Raw genomic sequence first — 23,518 nt, forward strand, 5'->3', positions numbered from 1 at the left:
TTGATTATATTTATATGTACATTTGGACTATAATTTTGCCATGTGTATTCTGTCAACTGCTAAGAAATTTTATTCTGTAAACTGGAATATGAGTATTATAAATAAGGGAGGGGGAACCTTGGTTCGACACGAAAAGGAAGTCAGGATATTTACAGTATTCTCTCTCTCTCTCTCTCTCTCTCTCTCTGTTTTCCTCTGCATTCTTCACCTTTCTCACTGTTTTTCCAAAACACTGTATTTGTAGCAGTTAGGTTACACAGTTTCTTCATTTGTGTGTGTGAAAAATGAACTGAGAATATTAGTTATAATTAATGGCATGTGTGACATCAAGGTGATTCCAACAGTGAGGAATCAAACTCCTGACCCCAGGCTTAACAGGCAGGTGCTCCAGCCCCTTGGGCCGTAGCCAGCTTTAAATTCTTGAAGAGCAGAACCAACTCTGAGAGTGCATGCCAAGAGGATCTTGTGAGTGAGAGAATTAATTTAATTTCACAATACAGCTTGATAACATGCTAAGATGGGAAAGATGGTATCATGAAGGTATAAAATTTCATATAGCTGAACTCAACTGTTGTGGTTGCCCTCTGGCATGTTTCGGCAATTAACAGCTAGGAAAATCAGGATGCGTATTACATAACACGGAAAGATTAATTAATCCAGCACTCCCTCTTTGTCTGTGCTGCTGTATGGAGGCTGGGTAGAATGACTGAAGAACTTCATGGTATTAAAACAGTGTTGAAGGTATTAGCAGAATGAAAAATCTGAAATAATCTGAAATTTCTGAACCTGTATTGGTTGTTGTTGTTTAGTCGTTTAGTCGTGTCCTTCGTGACCTCATGGACCAGAGCCTATATTGGAGGACATATATTGGAGGACATATCTAACATAGGGGAAGCTTTGCAACTGGAAGCTTGTCACTGCCTCAAAGCTTTGCACAGATACCACTTCACATTTTATCCCATTCCTTTATTCCTCAGTAGAGAAGAGAAGATTCAGCTTTCTACCCCAATACATACCCCATGTTTAGCATGCAGTGGTGACTGCATGTTTGTTGCAAGGCATGTTAGGAAATGTGGGTTTTTTTCTTTTCCCCAGAGCATTACTTTGTGATGCTAGTAACATCTGGAAAGCTGCATTTCCCGGAGGTCCTTGTGTTTGCCAAGCAGTCATAGAAATATGCCAGATGTTAGAGAAGAAAAGGAGGAAAAAGAAAGATTTTCCCCCCCTTCTTCAGCTGTCATTAGAGAAAACAACAAAGGCATCTTATGTTACAGATTAAATGTCCTGATTGGCACCCAGTACCATCAGTTACCAATATTGTTAAGCAACTCTTGATCTTAGCAAGCATAGCAGCAAGCATACCACTGCCTACAAAGGTGGCTATGATGACCTAAGTGCAAGAGACAGGATATTTCAGTAAGTTAGCTGCTGAGTAAAGTAGAGCTGGCAGGACAGTCTGTCAGTAGACCAGCCAGATATTCCACTTGGCTACCTATAATTAAAATGAACCAAATACTTCTTAATGTCCAGCATGTCACTGTAGCTGGCAGTATACAGTACTTTTAAAAAATACTTGACAAAAACAGTATCAGGGACTGCTTGCGCTCTATCCATGCAGTTCTTGTGGCATTTTCTATTGGCCACCAACTGTAACTATAAGTATTTCCAAAACAAAGGCTGCTTCCAAGGCTCCAGTCTGTTTACAGTAGAAACGAAGGAGCTGATGATGCTGAATTGTATCTAGAGAACAATAACATTTTAAAAATCTGTAACATAAAAATATTTGTTTCACAAAAACAATTAACAACTACTTACTTTTAATTAGGAAAAGTGGATTATTGCAAGTGTTATTTTGTTGCTGTAATCTTAAAAAAAATGTTCTTTAAAAGGAAATACTGGGCCGTTAGTGGACAATATCTGAGCATTCAGTTGACCAAATCTGTTTTGACTAACCAAATGCTGAACAACAGTACTACATTCTTCATATTCTTATTAGATGTGACAGTTTCAGTGTATATGGGACATAGTTGCATGGGTGGCAAACATTTTCCATGGTGGGCTACACGCTTTTGTTGCCCTACTTTTTAAAGTGATTTTGATGAGAATCTTGCAGCTCCAACTCCTTAGCTAATAGACGGCAGCCACAAGACAAAAAGAATCTTATGGATTCTGAATCCTATTATATTAATTGGCTTCCCATATTGTTAACACACAAAGGGAATGGTCACCATTGCAGGCTATATCTTTTCCCCATAGTTTTTTTTAAATAGTTTCTATGGATCTTCCCGGAACTTTTTGTTCTCATCCCTGTTTGCAAGCTGTTAACGTCCTTCTTCCAGAGTGGAGGCAAAAAATTCTCTTGAGGCAGGTTGCAGATTTTCTGATTTGGCATCAGGCACCCAAACAGCCTTTGCACCAGCCCCTATGGCTACCTTTCATTTTTAATTAATTCCATTTCCAAGCTCTCTCTTTCTCCCTGATCTCATGCTTCTAATTGAAACAGTAAAAGGTGTTCTAGATTATGTCTCTCCTGATCTTTTTAACTTTGTGAGGGGAATGTACTGGTCACCTTCCCTAAATGTGATTAGTATTACAGTACATTCTATAGATTCACAGTTGTCAAGAGACCTTGCTATTCTTTTTTTCTTTATTTCAGCTGCTGGCCACTCAATGTCCTTTCACAGTGATGGAGATGACCTAGCTCTGAAGAATGTATTGATTAAATGTGTTGTGAAGTAGTCTGCATATAATTGTTTTGTCACAATAGACAATTAAACCCACTGTTTCACTTGCAGTTACAAGCCGGAGGAACCTGAGGGAGTTAAGAGTTGGATAAAGGATATTTAAAATGAATGAGGCTTTACTGAGTAATGGCATGGCCATGTATGGCACATTTTTAAAGAAACAGTTGAAGCAAAGATAGAAATATTTTGCAACTAATTATGCAAAATAGCCAAAACACACTCTCTTTAGTCATAATAAAAATGTTCCACAGGTATTGTTTTGGAATGTAATAACTGCAGAGTACCTTCAATCTGAATCTACAAGTATGCTGGTCTGGACAGATAGCATAGTCATATTGCCTGTTTTATTATATGTGTGTGTGTGTGTGGGGGGGGGACATTCCAAGATAACCTGGAGGGTGATGATATAAGATGAATGGGCAAAGGACAGGATTGATTCTGGATCACCAAATCGAATGAATATGAGTAAAGCCTACATGTGATTAGGAACCCTTGCTCTGCACTTTTACAGAGATACATCACTTTTCATGTGGAGGACAGCGGTGGCTGAAACCCTGTTGCATTTGGCATAGCATGAAGTTATGCCTGCAGAAGTTTGTAAGGAGTTACCCCCAGCAGCCATCATTGTGTCTTATTGCACAGTTGATTGTGCAAATGAGTGTGCAACTGTCCGTGTGGAAGTGCTTGCTAGATAGGACATCTGCCTTAGTGTGAACTTTGTTACTATTTGAGGAACTCCCAGTTATGCAGGTGTAGCTATGCAGTAAGATTTTGGGCAATTACTGGAAGGGTTAGCTGTTTGTGTGTGTAATGGGTTAAAGCACAAACAATGCCTGTGAATAGGATGATTTCCATTTCTTTAAAAATAGGGATGGGAGGGTTGTAGCTGGCCAGATGGTAGACTGTAGTTCTTGTCATCCCTTATCATTAAATATGCTGGCTGTAAATGTAGGGAATTGCAACCAAGTAGCATTTTGAGAACCACAGGTTGCTCAGTCCTTCTTTAATAGCTCTCGGGATAATTTAGCACATCTTCACCATCATCACAAAACAGCACTGGAATTCCTGTTTTAGATATATTAATAGAAGTCCCAAGGACAAATGAAACAGAACTTCAGATAAGACTGGCAATTCATGTAACATGTCATGGATGGAAGCAGAAGTTGCAGGGGGGGACACTGAAGAACTGCTTTCAGAAGAAGCTTCATGGTTTGCTTAAATTTTTTGACAGGGGGAGATGGAGTAGAACACCAACAGCAGAGGGTCTTTCACACTTATCTCAGTTCTTCTTCCCAGTTGGTTAAACTGGGTGATAAACCCCACTGCTTTGTGCTGACAGCTATAATAATCAAGCACCTTCTTTGTTCATTACGCTGTCTTTAACCCCAGTAGTCTCATTCAGCCTTGCATTTAGCAATCGCTCAGTGTGACGGCCTCCTAATGAAGAAATAAAACATAGAATCTGAGACCCATTCTTTTAGCAAAAACATACACTCTGCTCCATTGGCTTGTAAAATCAGATTTCCGTTCACTATTAAGCCAGGTGAAAAAAGTAATATTGGGTAATTTGGAGGAAAACACCTGGAATGAACAGAAAATTACTCTCCCTCTAGTTTTGTGTGGAAAGGGAGGAGTGTGTTATTGTTGCTAATTATTTATTTTAATTGTTAGACATTCACAAGTTTCTATTATTAAACATCATTGTTCCTTGGGTAGTGGTTCCGTTAACTACTCTAATAACTACTTTCTTTTGTTCTACATGTTAACTCTACAGGCCAGGAAAGGTAGACTTTAATAGCTTTCTATTTTGCCTGAATTTCACACTGGAGAGAAGGAAACTTGAAAGTGCTCTTTGTACACCCTCCTTATACAATCTCCGAGTCAAATTATGAAAATTGCATGCTGAATTTTTATGCATTGCTTAGAAAGTGCACTGCATACAGCCTGGAAATTGCTAATGCCCCAGCAATCAAAACTTTGGCCATAGAATATCAGGTGTTTTTTTTTTTTTTTTAAACCATTTAATTTTGTGGGACCAGTTTGAATGACAGTGTTATTCTTTTATAATATGTTGCTCAGGTATTATGTTTATGGTTGAACCAAAGTGGAAGACAGATTGTCATATCTCAGGTGTCTGTATGGACAGTACACAAAAGGAAAGCTGGGGCACATGATTTTATAGAATATATGGAATGGCTTATCTAAAGATGGGCACAAACTGGAAAACCAGTGGTTTATGATGGTTTTTGGTTTGTGGCTAGCCATGAACAAACACAAGTCCCTGGAAAAATGAACTAGTTTGTGGTTTGTTTTTCCAGTTCATGCCTAGAGGGGGGGCCCACCTGCTGTTGCCACCTCCGCTGCCCAGATCTTGGCACTACCTCTGAGCATACACCTGCCACCTGGCTGATAGATGAGTGCATGCTCAATGGCAGCTCTGCGTGCCTCCCTATTGGCTTGGCAGCTGGCACCTGTTCAAAGGCAGCAGCAAGCCTCTGGCAGGGAAGCCAGGCCCCGTGCTTCAGAGGATGGCACTCATGATGGCAGAAGCAGGTAGGCAGAGGTGCTGTTGGGGCAATGGGAAGGGAGTAGGTAGGCAGGCATCTCCTTTTGCTGAAGCAAATGAAACACGAATGGGAAGTTCAGAGTTTCGCTTCAGCAAAACAAGATCCTCAGACTGGGTCATGAAGTGAACCATGAACCAGCGCAGTTCACTTGGCGTTGTTTCATTTTGGTTCGTTTCATGCCTATCTGCACACAGAGACAGATATTCAGCAGCTGTATGCCAAAGCATAACAATCACATGATTGCCTTACACCAGTGGTTCTTAACTTTGGGTTACTCAGGTGTTTTTGGACTGCAACTCCCAGAAGCCTTCACCACCAGCCGTGCTGGCTGGGGTTTCTGGGAGTTGCAGTTCAAAAACACCTGAGTAACCGAAGGTTAAGAACCACAGCCTTACACTATACATGACAACACGTGAAGGCATACATTTTGAAAGTAATGTTCTTATTACCTCAGGGAAATGGATGGTTGAAAATGAAGATAGACGAATTGGTGAGTTTATCGGAGCCAGTAATTATTCTGCTGTATCAGCCTTGTAGAATTAATAGAATAAAACAGTAAGGAATATGTATACTGCTGTCAGCATCCTACTTGAAGAGTGTTGTGAAAATATAGTAAATGAATAAGCTACAACACTGAAGAGCAGTATGTACATTGTTCAAATGGTACACAAATACAGGGGTGCCTCAACTTACGAATGGCCCTACTTATGACCATTTTGAGTTACGACCAGCTCCGGCCACAAAATGTTGCTTCTACTTGCGACTGGAGCTTCCACTTACAAACAGAAAAAGGCAGGGGAAAAAGGTGGGAAATTCAAATTTCTAACTGTAGGTGACGAAGAGGCTGCTTCTTTGTAGCTCTTTTGCACCAGCAATTAGAGAGTGTGCGTCAGAGGAGGCTTAGGACTGCCTAGCTTCTGCTTCTAAATGAGTATGTGTGTGTGTGTGTGTGTGTGTGTGTGTGTGTGTGTGTGTGTTTTTGCAGGGAGGTTTCGGGCTGCCTGGTAAGGTAAGGTGCTGTTTTCTGCTTTTTAAAAACTGTTCTGGTTGTTTTTGCAGTGTGGTTTTGGGCTGGGGGAGTTATGATTCTGTGCTGTGATGGGTCTTGGGGGGTTTGTTTGTTTGTTTTGGTTCCCCCCATTTCTGATGGTTCTTGGGGGGTTTGGTTGTTTTTTGGGTTTCCCCCCCATTCCCGATGGGTCCTGTGTGCTTCCCTTGCTTTTTCCTTTGTTTTCTTTGCATTTCTTTGTCTTGACCAACCAGATAGGCGGGATATAAATAAAATAAATAAATAAATAAATAAATTTCCGACCTGCCCCCTTTGTTCTCTGTGCATTTCCAATCTGCTCCATTTGTTTTCTGTGCATTTCCAATGGGTCTTGCACACTTGATCGCTTTTCTCCCCACCCCTTTGGCCGGAAGGGATTAATTGCGTTTCCAATGAGTCTTGGAATAATTTTTGTGTGTGTGTGTTTTCTCTTTGGCCGGAATGGACTAATTGCATTTCAATGCATTCCTATGGGAAATGGTGCTTCAACTTATGACCATTTTTAGTTACGTCAATCTTCAGGAACAGATTATGGTTGTAGGTTGAGGCACCACTGTACTGTTCTTTGACATCATATTTTAATAATTCCTTGTTCAGCTTATTTGTACATTTTTCTGTACCAGGACTAGAAATCATTGGCCATCCGGATGCTGTTCAATTTTTGTTCCAATCAGTTATCAGTAACCTGGCCTCTAGTGATTACAATGGAAATATCAGTTTGACAATAGCTGAAAAGCCGAAAGTTTCCCATGTCTTATAGAATAATAGAGTTGGAAGGGGCCAATAAGGCCATTGAGTCCAACCCCCTGTTCAGTGCAGGAATCCAGATCAAAGCAGATCTGACAGGCGGTTGTCCAATGTTCTCTTGAATGTCTGCAATGTTGGAGCACTCACCACATCCCAAGGTAACTGGTTCCATTGTCATACTGCTCTTATTCAGCCTTAGTCTGCCATCATGTAACTTGACCCAATTATTACATGACCAGCACTCTGGGATGATTGAAAACAGATTCTGCCCCTCCTCTGTATGACTACCTTTCAAGTGCTATCAAATCCCCTCTCAATCTTCTTTTCTCAAGGCTAAACATGACCAGTTCTTTCAATCTTTTCCTCATTGGGCTTGGTTTCCAGTCCTCTAATCATCCAGTTTGCTGGTGTCTTTCTTAAAGTGTAGTGTCCATAACTGTACACAGTTTTCTAGATGAGGCCTAACCAGTGCCGAATAGGGGGGAAATAGTCCCTCATAGGATTTGGAGACTATACTTATGTTAATGCATCCTAAAATGGCATTGGCCTTTTTGGCAACCACATCACACTATTGGCTCATACTCAGCTTGTGACCTACAACAATTCCAAGATCCTTCTCACTCATAGTGTCACTAAGCCAAGTATCCCCCATCTTGTAACTGCATTTGTTTTTTTCCCTAGATGTAGAACTGTGCACTTATCCCTGTTGAATTTCATGCTGCTGTAAAAAGAACTTATCTTTTAAGATACTTGGAAGTTCTCCCTTAGAAATAGCACATAACGTTTCCAACTCTGCTACTCAAAATAACATCTATTTTAATCATTTCTTAGTGTTTTAATTTATATGCATATTTCATTATTTCATTATTTTTCAAAATTCTGTACTCCTCTTCATGCACAAAAGTTCATTTTGGTGCTATGTAGGCATTTAAAATAGGACATCTGCAATAATATAATGATGCAAAAGTAGTCATAAAAACAAGAAGGATAAAACTAGTCATCTAACAGCGATAACCACACAGCATCCCAAACAAATTTAAATGTCCAAAGGAAGGAATCAAGGTTATATAATATGGAGGTGAAAGGTGCTTTCCCTCCTTCCCTCTCTCTCAATAAGCTGTCAATATCCCTGTGCATGTTGCAGATAGCACCATTTTAAGACACTATTTGATCAAAATCATTAATGCTTTCAAATGGGTTCAAGTTACTTAGTGTTGCTTGTTGAATCTAAAAGTCTAATGCAAATGTGTCTCCGTAATGGCAGTGGATAATTTGGTCTCTTGGGCTATCCAAACAAAGAGCGATTGATGGACATTATGACATGGTGTTAATCTTTATTGTGAAAATACCTGCCTTCCGGATGCTTTGCAGCAAAAGAACTGAAGCTGACAATACCAGTGTTTTAAAAATCTCTACGACATCAACTTCTCATGTTAAAATCTCTGTTTTTACATGAGGTTATTATAAAATCAGAAGGAGCCTTAGTATAAAATGTGAGCTTCACTTAGATTGCCTTTGCCATGGTTTAATTGAATTCAGTCCACTGCAGTCTTTTCTCTAGAAAGTATATTGTTTTTAGATTACCATTTCAGTTCTATTACTCAGAACCTCAGCTTCTAATGCTTTCTGACAGTTATCAACATAATGAAGCATAATGAAATGATGAGCAATCTACAGTGGAAACTCGGCATGGACTCCACCAGCGCTGTGTGACTATATTATAAAAGCTGATGAAAATAAGACTGTCCTTACCTTGTTTCCAATGTCAAGGGCCAAATAAAAGTCTGGATGTTACATGCCGATATCTACCATAGATTCAGTATACTGCTCCATATAAATGTTTTTAAACCTACATTTTTCCAAAATGTAGACTTAGCTATACCTAATTTGTGTCATATCTCTGGAAATATACATGAAAGTGATTGTTTATACAAAGAACAGATTGTCTTTTAGGGTTGGTTTTCCATAGTGGTTTGCATTTTTGGTGTAAAGAATTCTTCTGCTTCTTTATTCTTTGTCCAGACAGTTTTCTCTCATCTGCTTCATCTGCTTCAGTTTTGTATAATTTTGAGGTCACTTGTTGGTGCACAGAAATCAGAGCAGTGTAAAATCAATTATAGGAAATTTCATATAAATTCTTTCACAATTTTTCCTGAGATTTTTTTTCCAGCATACAACATGCAGTGATTGTGGAACGTAGACAAAAAAAAAATTATTTTATTCGAAGTTTAACCCGATATTAGGAGACAAAGCAGACTGGGTATAATGGAATCACTTTAAAATTTGTACAAGATCTGATGTCCCACTCAGCTTTTATCTGCAACAGCTGTTACAAATTGTGCTGTTTGTGTACTGCCCTATTGCACTTAAAGGACTCTCTGCCCAGTTTACAATTGCATTATGCAGGTACACATTGCCCCCTGTCCCCCAGAAAGCTGGGTACTAAATTTACTGACCTCAGAAGGATGGAAGGTTGGAAGGCTGGGATTGAATTTGGGTTGTGAGCAGAGTTTCGGCTGCAGTACTCCAGTTTAACCACTGTGCCACGAGACTCCTTTTCTTATAAGTTTTTCTTAATACAATCAGTGTAATCTAGAACAACATACTAGAGATTGTTTCTGCTCATATTTCCAGCCATTCTTTCTTAGCCCATTCCCCCAGTTTACTGTCTTATCAACAATTAGTTGTGTTTTTTTCATAACATTCTTTTCAGTCTTTATTTGGTTGTGCCTTTCCCACTCCTTTACTCTTCCCCCACCGTTGATTTTGTACTGTTACCAATTAAAGCTTTTGATACTTCTTTCTTGTACATGGCTGGTGCTGTTTTTACTGTATGATGACTGGCACTCAGAATAAATTAATTCTTAGTATACATAGCTTGACTTACTACCACGTCAGAAGCATGCACCAAATTTTTTCATTCCATGTTGTAGTCTATAGAATGAATTCAGTATGGGAAAAGTTTTTTTGGAAACTTTTTATAAAATGATCCTGTGCCAGAAAACCAAAATATTAAAGAACTTTAATCACCGAAAAGACTAACATGTTTATTGTGGCTCAGGATTCATCTGATAAAGCAAGCAGTGACCTACAAAACTCCAGGTCAAGATGACTTCATTCATTTTTCAGTAACATGGATTCTAACCCAGGATTCTTTGACATTTTTGCTACAACAGCTTTTCTTCTGCACTGTACTCTGAGAGAGAGAGAAAAGGCACAAATACAACTCAGCTCAATTCCCTCCCCAAGAACTGGCCATGCTACTCACTGGCCTCCATTTGGCACTGGGGTCCTGCAGTGTTGCTTCAATCCCAGCAGGAGCCTGGCTGGCCCTTCCCCACCTTCCCACACAGCCAACCACTTCAGCGCGAAGGCTATGGTGCTGTGGGTTGTAGTCATATTCTCAGGATAGGAATACAAAGTGCTTGTGTCTAATAATAATAATATTCCTTGATACATGTATGTGTGTGTCAGCAGGTAAAAAAATAATCATTCAGTCATATAAAACTTTAAGAATGTTTCCTTGAAAACATGTTAAAGAATAAACTAATAGTAATTGAACATTTGTTGGTACAGATTTTGGTTTGTGCCTTGATAGAACAGGGATGCTGTCCTCTTTCTCTTGTGACGACCCTAGTTTTCTATTGCAAGTGCTTGCTGATGTGAGGATGTTGCTCACTCTCCTCCCTCAAGTCAGAGACAGAACTTCCTGTTTTCATCCATGGATGTTCTTCAGCCATCTTTTCCAGGGCCCCATCATGTTCTTGGGTAGCTTTTGAGTAATTTGGCCCAGGCTGTTCTCTGAAGTTTTTTAAGCTAGGAACTAAGTTCTCCACTGATAGCAGGCATGATAGCTGGGTGGGATACAGAGTTTATCTGTCGAGAATTGCTGTTAGCTCAAGAACTTTACCCATTCTTTTCCCTCCCTGCTGTCCCTTGTCATGCCTCACCCCATATCCAAATGTTCATGAAGACTTAAGAGATCTACCCTGTATGCCGTTTGTTGTAGTCTGTGTTGTAGGAAAAATTAAATATCATAAAATAGGTTTTTAAAAATCATGAAGAAGTTAGAGTTAATGTCTAGTGACTTCCTTTTCCCATTCTAGTCCAGCCCTTGTTCAGAAAACCTTCCTGAACACTTTGAGCTGCTTCTTCTTCATTTAAAAAATGGTGATCACAGTAGGTTGTGCAAGGGAGACAGGAATGGGAAAGCTTTTCTTATTCATCTTCTGGATTCACTTTGTACTGTTGGTAATTCTAATCCACAGTGAATTTTGGAGTTAATTTTTAAAGATTGTTGTTTTCAAATGTAGTCCAGAAAACCTTTAGTTATTTTTTCTTCTCAGATTTTCCTTTTCCTTTAATTCTTTGTTGTTTGTAATGTATCATGTAGCATAGCAGAACTCTACTGTTAAAAACCATAACATTTTATAGAATGAATATGTGTCTTGTTAAGGGTCTCGCTGTTAAAAGAATTGCTATCTGTTGGTCTTCTCTGAAGTGCAATAAATTTTGAAAATTTCACTCCCTATGGAAACTTCAAGAGTTGATTTACCATCCGGTTGGCTTTATAGCATGGATGCAAATCTGATTCCTTAAGAGTTTCCTATTGAACCACAGTAAGTATGTTGGCCAGTCTCTCCTGTTAGATCATCCTTATTAGCATGCATCACTTCAGGTTTTCCCCTCACAAGGCCTTATTCTGGAAAATTGTTCAGCAATGCCAGCAAGGATCTGAATGCAATCAACTTCTTTTAATACAGCTGAAGTTTAAGATATTACCTCACAGGATATGAGTCGTAAAGAAGGACAGTTCACAGGGCCCATTTAACGCCTTATGGCATTAGGATTTGCACATTTGATAATAAAAATAGATCAGACCAATATCTTTCATTTTCTTCTCTTTTACATTCTATCTTAGGGAATGTTACATTCTTTCTGAGGTAAAATGTTTACAGTTTTGGGACAGTGTCACAATTTTTATTCAACAAAAATTACCAAACAATCTGGAAAAGATAAAATAAAAACAAAAGCTAGCCCATCCGCCGCCAAGAAAGGTAAGACATCCCTGAGGCTTTCTTTGGTTTGAATGTTATAATTCCTGACTGTAGATCTCTGCAAACTGTCCCACTGTGGTCATCTCTTGGTTTAACATAGTCAAGGTCACAAAAATGCCTCTGCAGATTGCAGTCCTGGTGTGACACAAGGCGAGAAAAAGTCAACCATCGGGAAAGAAAGGCTCCCTTGCCCCCCTGGTCACAGGGTCAAGCTCCCAAACTGCTAAGACTGCGTCCAGTTGGTAGGCTGAGCTGGAATAATAATAATCAAATGCTGTCAGTGCTGACTTATGGCAACCTTTTTCAGTTTTCCAGATATTCAGAAGTGGTTTACCATTTCCTTCTTGTGAGGGTGTCCTGGAAATGTGCCATTTGCCCAAGGCCACACAGGCTGGCAGTACTTGCAGAAGGCTCCTCCCTTTGCAGCCAGATACCTAAACCACTGAACTATCCGGCCAGCTCAGCTGGAATAGACTCACTAGATTATTGAGATTTGTGTAAGTATGGATTTAAGAAATTAAAATAATTCTGTGGAAGTATACACTTCAGTACTAAAAGATGGATTTAGTTCCCAGATTAGTGCCAGAATTCAGTATGAAAAATGGAAGATGGAAACTTCTAGGCCATAGAATCCCAAGCCTCCTCCGATAGCACTCACTTTAATCGTTGGAACGAAAGAGCTGCAAAGAAGCAGCCTCTTCACCTACTAACTGTTAGCAGTTTGAATTTCCCACCTTTTTCTGTTCATAACTGGAAGCTCTGGTCCCAAGTCGAAGCAAAATTTTGCGGCCAGAACTGGTCGTAACTCGGAATGGTTGTAAGCTGGGACATTCATAAGTGGAGGCACCACTGTAGTCAAAAGTAGCAGCCCTGAAAATGAATTTATTTGCAGTTTCTGTGAATTTTGGTGCCACTTAAATGGTGCTGCTAAAGAATTCCTTTTTAAAAGGAAGGAAGGAAGTCAAGGGTACTCCTCTAGTAGTGCGATTTGTCACTTAACATCATCTGTTGAAATAACTACAGTATCTGATAGTTGGCATTTAATATTTTGAAACCTGAAAACATTTATATTTGAAACCTGAGAAGAATCGAATTGTGAGAGGCTCACAATTCTGGAGCACTCAAATTGTATTCCTTTTTGAAACTGTGACACAAAACTCTGAGTTTCAAAATGGGGGAGAGAGGTAATCATGCAGCTGTATGTTTGTTTTGTTTTGTTTTGTTGATTTTTAAAGAAATTGTTTCAGGGCTAATGCTAAATGAGTGGTATATGGTTTTGTCTTGGTTTCTAGAATACGTGAATACTTGGCTCTTCCATCTGTAACTGTATTTTAACAGCAGAAATCCAAATAATTACTACTGATGATGAGAGATAATTGAAATAATATTTCTTTCATAATACAGTGGTACCCCACATAGCGACGATAATCCGTGCCGAAAAAATCGTCGCTATCCGGATTTGTCGCTATGCGGGGGGGGGGAACCCATAGGAACACATTAAAACACATTTAATGCGTTCCTATGGGGAAAAAACCGCTATGTGGAAATCCTCCATCCGGCCACCATTTTCGCTGCCCAGTAAGTGAGGAAAGGGCGCAAAAACACTGTGGGCAGCCATTTTTCCAGTGGCCATTTTGGAACCGCCAATCAGCTATTTTTAAAACATCGTTATGCAATAATCAGTAAGCGAAACACTTAAGCGATGTTTTGCCATATAAAACATCGCAGTGTGATCGCTTTTGCAATTGCAAAAAACCTCATCGCTATGCGGATTCGTCGTTAAACGGGGCGCTCATTAAGCGAGGCACCACTGTATATGAATGTTGCTAATGACATTTATCATGCTATAGTACTGACTATGTACCTCTCATTTAATATTCTTAGATTTGTAGTAATCAATGGGTGTAAGTGTAAAACTATAAATCTATACTTTGGCTTAAAACAATTGCGGGAATCTAACTTTGGAGCAAATGCTCCATTTTCTTTATCAGTGATGTAGCTTCCTCAAAAGCACAGGAGCCTTTTGATGTGGCAGTTTCTGTACCCCTTCCTCTGTCCTAGCTTAGCTGTTTTCCCAGATCTTTCCTCTTCTGCCCTGGGTTATATGGAGAGCTCCTTTTAATCCAGAGTTCACTGCTTGAAGAAATACGGGTCCTCCCAAGCAGGATATTTCACATCATTGGTGCAAAAGCCACAGTTGCTCTTAATCTCTCTCTAGGACTTTGTCTGTTTTAGTGACATTTTTGCTTTGTGAGATTTTCAGCAATGGCAAAGGTTAAGTGAGGAAGAAAGAGAAACAAGATATGTTTAAACGCAAAGCTCTGCCATTTCTGCCTTCTTTAAACAGCCAGAGCAGCAGTTGCTCCTTGAGTAACTATGGTTTTCAAAGATTAGATGCTGGCTTTCTCTTTGCTTTAACATCAGCCCACTGTTTGTTGATTCCCCCACACCTCAAGCATCTGCTTCCCTTATTTTCTCCTTGGATGCTTCTCAGTTTAGACACCACCATGCTCTGTCCTACAAACTAATTAACAACATTTTCTTCTGAGGAGCTTGATGCTTTGTGGCAGATTTTCCCATATAAATCTGGGCATAGCCCCATTGAAAATATGGATTGAAGGATAGTTTCCAGTTAACTGTAAAGTTGCTGTAATACATTAAAAAGGTCTAGCTTTCAGAGTGGGAGGAAGGATTCATTCAAGATACATGAAGATCAGTTATCAGAAATCTGCTTCTTACCTATCTAGGATTTCTATGCATACGTTCCCTAAAGATGCACAGTATGTATGTATGTATGTATGTATGTATGTATGTATGTATGTATGTATGTATGTATGTATGTATGTATGTATGTATGTATGTATGTATGTATGTATGTATGTATGTATGTATGTATGTATGTAAAATATTTTACACCACCTTTCTCTTTAAAAAGGGCCCAAGGTGACTTACATCATTAAAAGCACAGCATTAAAACTAAATTATTCAGATGTTAAAGAAGAATTAATAACATTGGATTAAAAATGGTAGGTAAACTACTTGGGAGGGAAGTGATGACAAACCTTGACAGCATCTTAAAAAGCAGAGCCATCACCTTGCCGACAAAGGTCCACATAGTCAAAGCTATGGTTTTTCCAGTAGCGATGTATGGAAGTGAGAGCTGAGCCATAAAGAAGGCTGATTGCTGAAGTATTGATGTTTTTGAATTGTGGTGCTGGAGGAGGCTCTTGAGAGTCCCCTGGACTGGAAGGAGATCAAACCTATCCATTCTGAAGGAAATCAACCCTGAATGCTCACTGGAAGAACAGATCCTGAAGCTGGGGGTCCAATATTTGGCCATCTCATGAAAAGAGAAGACTCTCTGGAAAAGACCCTGATGTTGGGAAAGTGTGAGGGCAAGAGGAGAAGGGGACGACAGAGGATGAGATGGTTGGATAGTGTCACTGAAGCTACCAACATGAATTTGACCAAACTCCGGAAGGCAGTGGAAGGCAGGAGGGCCTGGCGTGCTCTGGTCTATGGGGTCACAAAGAGTTGGACACAACTTAATGATTAAACAACAACAAAACCATTAATTAAAAATAGATTTAGAAGCGTGACAGCAAATATGCCCTATTAGAGTTCATATACAATATTTTAGGTGTTCTGGTTACACTCTCTATTTTTAAATATCCCTTCCCCACACACGTGTACTCATCCACAACTCTTTTTTTTTCTCCTACTCCGACCCCACTATTCAGTTTGCACATGCAAACTCACCTCTCACCTCTGTTTACACAAATATGCACATATGCAGCGTTCAGATTTACAGTTCACTAGGGCACATGCAGCTTCAGGAGTGCAGTTTCACAAGAGGTTGAATATAACTCACCTGGATAACACCCACTACCAATAGGTCTTCCCTGGAGTGAACTTCAGTTCATTGGCCCTCATCCAGTCTATTATTGTAATCGGGCACTGATGAAACATTTCCACTGCCTCACCAAGGTCTCATGAAAATGAGATAGAGATGTGTGCGGTCAGCCCTGACTGTACTCCTTTGGCTGTTACAACAATGGGGGGGGGGTAGCTTATACCGCATAGATCCTAGTGTCCATACATTTGGTTAGAACCATGGCCTAGGATTTGGAAGATCTGGGTTCTTATCCTCACTCACTAGGAGACCTTGAGCCAGTCACTCTTGCTCATCTTGATATACTTCATAGGGTTGTTGTGAAGAAGGTGACAAGGAGAAGACATGTGAAGAAAAGGCAGGTTATAAATTTGATTGATAAATGTCTGTTGACGTGAAGGGGAAACTGGGAATGTGCTTCTTTACCTTTTCCAGGAAAATATTAAAGATGTATCTGTCTATCCATCTGTCTGTCTTTCGCTCTGACTGTCTGTCTTATATATCTACATTGTACCATTCTCCCTTGCAAGACTTAAGGCAGTTTGTGATATATGTTTAAAACACTGGTTGAACTGGGGGGGGGCATATACAATGAATTACATTGTTAAAATAGTATTAAATAAATTATCAGATTAAAACAAATGCACAGTTAATAGAGTCTGAAACCATTTAAAACCATGTAAGCAAAATAGCATCTGCTGCAGAAAGAAAGAAAGAAAGAAAGAAAGAAAGAAAGAAAGAAAGAAAGAAAGAAAGAATGAATGAAAGAATGAATGAATGAATGAATGAATGAATGAATGAATGAATGAATGAATGAATGAATGAATGAATGAAGCATCTCCACACACACTTGTGGATGAACTCGCTAAATGTGTGAGTGTTCACTTCTCTGGTGAGAAGATCAAGAGATGAAAAGCATGTATGAAAATAGTAGGTGAATGGTGTAGTGTAGTGGATAGAGTGTCAGAATGAAACTTGGGAAGTCAAGTCTTCACTGAGTCATGAAATGTTGCTTGGAAACTGTTCTAAGCTCTGCATTTCTCTTGGGTTGGTTGTTTTCACTTTGCCTAACCTACTTCACAGGGTTGTTGTGATGATAAGGTGGTAAGAAGGTCAGTCAGTTACACTGCCTTGAGCTCAGTGGAGAAAAGGTGGGATATTACTGTTAAAATATAATAACATCCTTTCTTCTTTTGTTGCTGGTTTTATGCCAAGTGCTTCATACATTTTGCATTTTGTGCTGTGTTGGCTTCTTCCTCTTGAGTATTGGGTTGTTTTATTCATTTTGACAGGCAGAACCTTGTTTCTCTTTCATGATAAGCCTTACCAGATATACTCAGAGAAAGTGTTCAGAGCATCTTGAACAGCATGGCGGGGGTGTTCAAAACTCTACATAAGAAAAAGGGCATAAATGTTAAAAGTACCTTTGCTGGGATATTGAGGGCATGCAAAAAGTATGTGACCTTAAAAAAAGCAACAACCCCCCCCCCCCCAGTATCTTTTTGACATTCAGGGAATAGTTATCCTGGGATGTGGGACTACTTTGAGAAGATGACTGAAGCAAAGGCCAGGATAAAAGAGCTGTGACACATTTTATTCAAATACATATTTCTTCTGTTAAAGGCTATTATGGCAATGCTTTTGGCTTTAAAGAAGCAATACATGTACCCAGAAGTTGGTTGCTGTGCATAAGGTTTCCCCAACTAAAAGGCACATCTGTATGCTTCATTTGAGATGATCTGTTTCAAGGATTAAAAAAACAGTGAATGCCAGATCAGCCCTTGTCCCTATTCCAGTAAAGGCCTGGTGCTTTGCCACTGACTTGACTGGGATTATACAACATCTGAACTGGGCTTTCAGCTCAGGCAAACATATATACGCACTACACATTTGTTTACATGGTTACCATTATGTTCACTCTTCTAGAACTTGGGAAAAGTTACTTACAGTATTTGGAATTACAGCTCCCAAATGGTCCATGCAGTCTGGTGAATTCTTGGAGGTATAGTCAAAATAAGTAACTGATCCATGTTCTGGAATTTGCTACCCAGCTAAAGGTATGCATAGAGCTTGGCTTTAATTCCCAGAATTGTCCAGTCAGCATGGTCACAGGTCATGTAGGCTAGAGTAGCCATTCTCAATGGGGACCATATGTTCCCAGCACATTTGAAGGGGGCCACAAACTGGGAACAATTCTTCAGACATCACATTATAAGGCTTGTTATGCAACTTATGCAATCCTGATTCAGTCTATATTTCTCTCATATTCTGTTTATGGCCATTCCCCCGCCCCCCCCCCCAAAAAAAGACTGAGAATTGTTGAAGGGTACTGTTAACTATTTGTCCAGAAGAGTAATTTTTCCAAGCCCTGGATATACATGTAGAATCCTGGTTATTGGTTTATATATATGCATTGGTTTATATATATGCATTGGTGTGGTGTAGTGAACTGAGTGACAGAAGGTCACACAATGAGTATCACTGCAGATACTGAGCTAGAATAGTTTCCTGCCTTTCCTTTCCTTTCCTTTTTTTTGTTTTTGTTTTTTTGAGAATGTAAATAAGAAAGCACACATTTATTTTCCAGGCCCTCCATCCGCCCCTGAGAGCCTAATTTCCAATGTCAATGAGACGTCTGTCAACTTGGAATGGAGCCCTCCACAGAACAAAGGTGGACGTGATGATATTTCCTACAATGTAGTGTGCAAGAGATGTGGAGCTGGTGATTTGAACCGGTGCCGGTCCTGTGGCAGTGGGGTACACTTCAGCCCACAGCAGAATGGTTTGAAAACCACCAAAGTTTCCATTACTGATCTTCTGGCGCACACAAACTACACTTTTGAAATCTGGGCAGTGAATGGAGTATCCAAGCAAAATCCAAGCCCAGACCAGGCGGTCTCCGTCACTGTGACAACGAATCAAGCCGGTAAGTAAGAGTTTCTGTACAATTTCCATCCTTTTCTTCTCACCTTTTGTCTCTTTTGAAATAGTATTGTAAGAACTGGTCCATTAATACTGAACAATGGAGAACAGAAACTCCCAGACCATAAAATGCATATTCATTGATTTTTGTTCAGATCAAAAGTGAAAGCTTTAAATATACGTTAGTTGAAGTTGTTCACATTTGTTATGCCCTTTTGGCCTGTGCTTGACACCATGTCCTAATCCAAGAAAATACCAGGTTTCATTTCTACAGAGGAAGCACTAGTTTCTAATAAAGGTATCATGTTCTTCCTTGGACAGGAGTCTGAATCCATGAGCCAAAGGGCTGCTTCTTCTCAGCACCATATGGAAGAGAAGTAAGCAAACCATCAGGGAACAAAGAATACAGATAGGTCAGCCTTGGATCTTCTCCAGAATCTAGAATTGCAATTTTTTTTGGCACCTTACCTGAATCTCTGAAACAGTATAAAAGAAGAGTTTGTTGGAACTGTTTGGTAATCCATACTGAAGCAGGATTTAGTCAGAATAGCTGTGTCCAAGGAACTATTACACTTTGAATAACGGTCACTGAAATTATTTTCTGAATCATACTAGCTGTGGTAATTTATGCTGTTAATTTTATACTGCTATGTTGTCATGGAGATATAACCTTAATTTGTGTCAGTGTAGAGGAGGTTCTGATAAAATATGGATTGTGTCTCCTTTAAAGTTTAATGTATAAGTGTTGGGTCTTACAAATATTTATATGTTAACGGAAAAAGGCTATTGTGCTTGGAGCCGGCATTGTGGTATCCATGAGGAGACTGGGGCTGAGGGTGCTCCCATCCTGCTAGCTACAGTACTGATGTAAGCAGCAAATGGGCATGGGCAAACTCAGAGGATTACAGTGGGCCCTCAATTTACGAACTTAATCCATTCTGGAAGGACGCTCGTACCTCGAAAAGTTCGTAAGTCAAAGTACCATTTCCCACTGAAATGCATGGGAACGGAATTAATCCGTTCCAGCATTTCAAAAAAATACCAAAATAAAAATAAAAAGAGCAAGTCCCACGTACTCTGATAAAACAGAAAAGTTCAGCTGTTTTATAAACAATTTAGGTCAAGATGCGGAATCTTTGCTAATCCTAGGAACATCCCAGCAAATCCTACTCTCACCTCTGTGTCTGGATACAGTTTTCCAATACATGATGTTTATTTTGTTTTTACCGTGTTTAAAGTATTTCTGCATTAAAATGAGTAGGCAACTTTCAGAAGGCTGGGGCTGCACATGCCCATCCCTGGATCTGGAAAGTCTCCTCTGAGTCCCCATCTCATCCCCAGTTCAAAAAGTTGTTGTTACACAGAAAAGCTTCTTGCACCGTCAGTGGGGGAAGTGCTGTTGAATAAGAAGTGGTGGGTTGGGGGCAAGAGTTGATGAAGACCAGATGTGGGCCCTTTAGGGATTCAGCGATTGTGGCTTGATTTGGACCTACTATAGGTTTTGTCTTCTGCTTTGCTTGTTTGCGCTTTTGTTTTTTGATTACATTTCATAGTTTTCAGCTGTTCAGTACAGTATTCTACATTTGTTTTAAAGATACTCAGTGTGATGTGGTAAACAGTGATAGACTGCGACTCAGGAGACCTGAGTTTGAATCCTTATTTGACCATGGAAGCTCATGGGCACACTGAACTGGGAAAACCACTGCTTAAATAATTCACTTACCCTGAAAGCCCTAACAGAGGCATTATAAGTCATTTCTGACTTGATGGCACATAACATACACACACATGCATTTGCTTGAGATTGTAAGAAGCTATTATTGCTGGTTGGAGCAAACAACACTGAGCTAGAGACAGAAACAGTGTGGTGAGGTATAAAGCAGCTTCCTGTGTTCTTGTGTTGTATATGATAGCCCTCCATGTGTGGTGTGCATGTGTGTGTATGTATGGGTGGTGATGGTAAAATGAGGCGTAAAATAATATTCTCAGCAATATATTCGTAGAATGTGTAAAAACCCTAATCTTAAACCTAAATCATCAATCCCTGTTTATTGACTAGAGCAGTGGTCCCCAACCTTGGGCCTCCAGATGTTCTTGGACTTCAACTCCCAGAAATCCTGGCCAGCAGAGGTGGTGGTGAAGGCTTCTGGGTGTTGTAGTCCAAGAACATCTGGAGGCCCAAGGTTGGGGACCACTGTACTAGAGTACTTGGCACCACCTCTGCTGAAAAATAAATACGACAGGTTCTAGTAAAGATAATATATTTGTATGTCATACTTTGTTTTCTAGACAGTTTTATCAGCTCAGTTGGAGTAATGGAATTTGGCAGAGTTGTTCTTTACTATTTTCATATTTTTTGTTTTTTATATTTTTTTAAATTTTGGTGATCTTTTTTCTTTAATTTACAGGTAGAAGGATAGAATCTTTAAAGCAAAAATAAGCAAATACAATTTTGGTTTCTGAAGTGAACATTTCAGCACATTACTTTAAAAAAAAAAGGATATGTGTGTCTCAGTTTATAAATAGTATTTAAATAAGGTTTTATTCAAATATACCATTACTTTTAAAAATACATCTTTTTAAAAGACATTGGCATTAATAATGTTAGAGTGGCTTAGTTCACTTTGATATTTTTATATTTAAAACTGATGTGATAGTAATCTGTGAATATTAAATCAATAATTTCACACAAAAAGGATGTAGATATAATATGAAAAAAATACAACAGTACTTCCATCAGGAAAGCAGGAATATATATGTGTCGATTTGTGTGCAATTACATAAATCAGTTAAAATCAGTGGTCTGTGTCAGCTAACCTTAAAATTAGTAAACAATTTTGATAAATCATAGCTACACAATGTAGCTGAAGCTTATTTATTTATTTATTTATTTATTTATTTATTTATTTATTTATTTATTTATTTATTTATTTATTTATTTATTTATTTATTTATTTATTAGATTTGTATCCCGCCCATAGAGACTACGTCTACACTGCTCACTCTCTTGCTTTGTTTGGAAAATTTAATGTGTGTGCCCAATTTCTCACCTCTTCAAATCAGATTAAACTTTTCAAGCTGTGAGTTGGGCTCCATTGACTCCCATACAGTGGTGCCTCGATTTACAAACATCCCTAATTACGACCCTTTCGAGTTATGACCAGCTCCGGCCACAAAATTATGCTTCTACTTGCGATCGGAGCTTCCACTTAGGAAAAGAAAAAGGCAGGGGGAAAAGGCAGGAAATTCAAATTTCTAACTGTAGGTGGCGACGAGGCTGCTTCTTTGTAACTCTTTTGCCCCAGCAGTTAGAGAGTGTGCAATTGGAGAAGGCTGCCTGATAAGTTAAGGTGCTGTTTCCTGCTTTTTAGAAACTGTTCTGGGTGTTTTTGCAGGCTGGTTTTGGGCTCGAGGGGGGGGTTATGTTTCTGTGCTGTGATGGTCTTGCGGGGTTTGTTTGTTTTTTGTTTTTTTCCCCCATTTCCGATGGGTATTGTAGGGTTTGTTTGTTTTTTGGGGGTTTTCCCCCATTTCTGATGGGTCTTGGGGGAGTTGGTTGCATTTTGGGTTTTTCCCCTCATTTCCGATGGGTCTTGAGGGGTTTGTTGGTTTTCTCCCCATTTCCAATGGGTCTTGGGGTGGTTTGTTTTTGTTTCCCCCCATTTCCAATGGATCTTGGGGGTTTGGTTGCTTTTTGGGGGGTTTTTCCCCTTATTTACGATGGTCTTGCATGCTTCCCTTGCTTTTTCCTTTGTTCTCTTTGCATTTCCAATCTGTTCCCTTTGTTCTCTGTGTATTTCTGATCTGCTCCATTTGTTTTCTGTGTATTTCCAATGGGTCTTGCATGCTTGATTGCTTTTCTTCCCCCCCCCCCTTCGGCCGGAAGGGATTAATCGCATTTCCAATTAGTCTTGCAGTGTTTTTTTGGGTAATTTTTTTCTTTGGCTGGAATGGATTAATTGTATTTCAGTGTATTCCTATGGGAAATGGTGCTTTGACTTACGACCATTTCGAGTTATGTCCATCTTCTGGAACAGATTATGGTCGTAAATCGAGGCACTACTGTATTTATTCTGGATAAACCTTCTTGAAACAATGTTAATAACTGAAAGTAGAAAGAGCCATGAGCAATATTGATGTTATGAAAAAAGGCAGATGCCATTGTGAAACATAACATTCTAAATTTTGCTGAACATCACTAAACCTCATGATGTTCTAGATTTTTCTCCTGTCAACCACTGGAAGATTATATGGTGAGGCTGTTCAAAATAATAATAAAGAAATATTATTATTATTATTATTATTATTATTATTATTATTATTATTATTATTATTATTATTATTATTATTATTATTATTATTATTATTATTATTATTATTATTATTATTATTATACTTTGAGATGTATGACTTGAGAAACACCTATTTCTGTGTCCTTCAAAGTTCATTTCAGGACTCAGACCACGAGAACGATCTATGTGCCTGCAGTTTTCCCATTCCATATAAACTGGCACACAGTTGCTATCTAATTGTGGTTTCTT

General features: G+C 39.2%; 1 protein-coding gene across 4 annotated transcripts in view; it reads left to right on the forward strand.

The window, feature by feature from the left end:
* The window catches only part of EPHA4 (EPH receptor A4), a 179,331-nt gene that overhangs the window by 73,455 nt on the left and 82,358 nt on the right, over positions 1 to 23,518 (forward strand). For all 4 annotated transcript variants that reach the window (XM_078389213.1, XM_078389215.1, XM_078389214.1 and 1 more), the window contains one exon: positions 18,643 to 18,981. In XM_078389213.1, coding sequence (XP_078245339.1) covers positions 18,643 to 18,981 — 339 coding nt within the window. The remainder of the gene's footprint in view (positions 1 to 18,642; positions 18,982 to 23,518) is intronic.

This window comes from Pogona vitticeps, chromosome 3, assembly GCF_051106095.1.
Source record: "Pogona vitticeps strain Pit_001003342236 chromosome 3, PviZW2.1, whole genome shotgun sequence".
NCBI classification, from domain to species: Eukaryota; Metazoa; Chordata; class Lepidosauria; order Squamata; family Agamidae; genus Pogona; species Pogona vitticeps.